Genomic DNA, 2500 nt, shown 5'->3' with positions numbered 1-2500 from the left:
ATCTCCTGCTCTCTGATTGGCTAGCACAAGCAGTCTGACAGCTGGACAGCTGCAAGTTGAATTGTGGGAAAAGGAGAACTTGTGGAGCAGCGTGAGGAGCCACTCATCTGCTTGAGTGGTGAAACAGGTGTGTTTAAAACACTCGCTCACCTGTGTGGGGCCACAGTGTTCCTCTGATAGATCACTCTGGCTCGATTAAGCAGGTCTGTGACGAGCGACTCGTCCTGTCTGACCGAGCGCAGAGTTAAATCCCTCTTCTGGAGCTCAGGGAACAGGTAACACTCCACCTACACAGAAACTCAGGTTCACATGCAGTTAGAGAATGGGAGAGTGTTCGTTCCCAGCAGAAACGCCTGTGTGTGTGTGTGTGTGTGTGTGTGTGTGTGTGTACCCGGGGTAAGTGGTCAGCGCTGGTGATGATGTGGATGAATGATGTTTTGATGAGATCCCAGCACTGAGGCAGCGGAGGCTGAAACGTGACGCTCGACTCTTCCACCCTCAGCTTGACCAACAGGAGTGGACACTGTGTGTAATACAGCTCATCATAACACTCCCTGAAATCAGTACCATCCTGCAGAACACACACACACACACACACACACACGAGAATTTAGGGATTAAATGGAAGTGTTTAGAGATCAAGACTAATAATTTATCAGAACAGATGCTTCAGTATCAAGGGTTTAGTAACTATGAGGAGGGGCTTAGTGCCCAATAAGGAGGGTTTAGTAACTATGAGGAGGGGCTTAGTGCCCAATAAGGAGGGTTTTGTAACTATGAGGAGGGGCTTAGTGCCCAATAAGGAGGGTTTTGTAACTATGAGGAGGGGCTTAGTGCCCAATAAGGAGGGTTTTGTAACTATGAGGAGGGGCTTAGTGTCCAATAAGGGGGGGGTTAGTAACTATGAGGAGGGGCTTAGTGCCCAATAAGGAGGGTTTAGTAACTATGAGGAGGGGCTTAGTACCCAATAAGGAGGGTTTAGTAACTATGAGGAGGGGCTTAGTACCCAATAAGGAGGGTTTAGTAACTATGAGGAGGGGCTTAGTACCCAATAAGGAGGGTTTAGTAACTATGAGGAGGGGCTTAGTACCCAATAAGGAGGGTTTAGTAACTATGAGGAGGGGCTTAGTACCCAATAAGGAGGGTTTAGTAACTATGAGGAGGGGCTTAGTGCCCAATAAGGAGGGTTTAGTAACTATGAGGAGGGGCTTAGTGCCCAATAAGGGGGGGTTAGTAACTATGAGGAGGGGCTTAGTGCCCAATAAGGAGGGTTTAGTAACTATGAGGATGGGCTTAGTACCCAATAAGGAGGGTTTAGTAACTATGAGGATGGGCTTAGTACCCAATAAGGAGGGTTTAGTAACTATGAGGATGGGCTTAGTACCCAATAAGGAGGGTTAAGACAAACCCATTTGTCTCCTGAAGATCTTTATTGGCCATACCTGGTGCAGTGACAGGAAGTGCAGCAGGTCCTGCAGTGATGCGATCACCAGGCTGCGAAGTTGTAGTGACATCAGTGCGGCTACACAGGAGAAAAACTTCTGCGCCTGTACCGGGACAACGTCATCTCTCTGTGGCACCAGGGGCAGCCACGCATCCTTATAGGCAAAAAAGAGTGATGCACACTGTGGCAACCACCTTCACACACACACACACGCACACACACACACACACACACGTACATGTACATTATCCAAAGAAGTTAGCCTGGGAACATATTCCTGTTTTCATTATAGTTCTGTAACTAATATTGTACACACAAACATGGATCTAGGTGACCGTAACACTGTACTTCCTGTCTACTGTTTTATACTGTTGTATGTTTTCAGTGTTTCCTGTCCCTCTGTAAGCTACTTTCATGCCTCGTTTACTGTAGCTTTACAAACATCACTATTTCTATGTCAGCCCATAGGCCTAGCTAAAATCTTTTCAGTCTTCACCCAACTGCCAGGTTCAGGGACTGGGGTCCTGCAGGACAAAACAAAAACGTGTCACACACACACACTCACACACACACACACGTTTTTTACTTTCATGTTTAACTTTAAAGAACAGTTTGCTGAAGCTTATGAGCAGTGTTGCACAGGTTCAACACGATCTCCACCCCAGCTACATCTCAACAACCGCACAAAACAACAGGAAACGAGCCGAAACCTGTGAGCCTAGGACAAGGTAGATGCGTGGTACTTTTCCTCTGTAACTGTACGTACGTCCAGCTTTATAGCAGATTCTGACTGGTCCAGCAGATATTCTGACCCAAAAACTAAAGTAAACCTGATCTAATATTATGAGGTAACTGTAGCATAAATAAAGGTTTCTTGATTTGGGAAAGACGTCATGTTTTGAAACCTAGTTAGCTTTAGTTAACTCAGTTTTCCAGAAGGTTCCACAGGACATCTCCATCAGGAACTGAATAAAGTTCTGCAAATGTTCTGCAAACTGCTCTTTGTTTTTACAGTTTGTGAATGACAACTGACTTCTTTTGAAGGAGCTCTGTTTT

The 2500-nt window shown here is 45.9% G+C and overlaps 1 protein-coding gene across 1 annotated transcript in view; it reads right to left on the bottom strand.

The window, feature by feature from the left end:
- dnah3 (dynein axonemal heavy chain 3) overlaps window positions 1-2500 on the bottom strand; it is a 36688-nt gene that overhangs the window by 28024 nt on the left and 6164 nt on the right. Inside the window, exons 5-8 of the mRNA XM_053631384.1 lie at window positions 1941-1968; window positions 1443-1638; window positions 392-571; window positions 151-287 (exon numbers count right to left, since the gene is read on the bottom strand). Of these exons, the coding sequence (XP_053487359.1) occupies window positions 151-287; window positions 392-571; window positions 1443-1638; window positions 1941-1968 (541 nt within the window). The remainder of the gene's footprint in view (window positions 1-150; window positions 288-391; window positions 572-1442; window positions 1639-1940; window positions 1969-2500) is intronic.

The sequence above is a fragment of the Ictalurus furcatus genome, chromosome 1, assembly GCF_023375685.1.
Source record: "Ictalurus furcatus strain D&B chromosome 1, Billie_1.0, whole genome shotgun sequence".
Classification (NCBI taxonomy): domain Eukaryota; kingdom Metazoa; phylum Chordata; class Actinopteri; order Siluriformes; family Ictaluridae; genus Ictalurus; species Ictalurus furcatus.
This window is presented reverse-complemented; position numbering and strand designations above follow the sequence as displayed.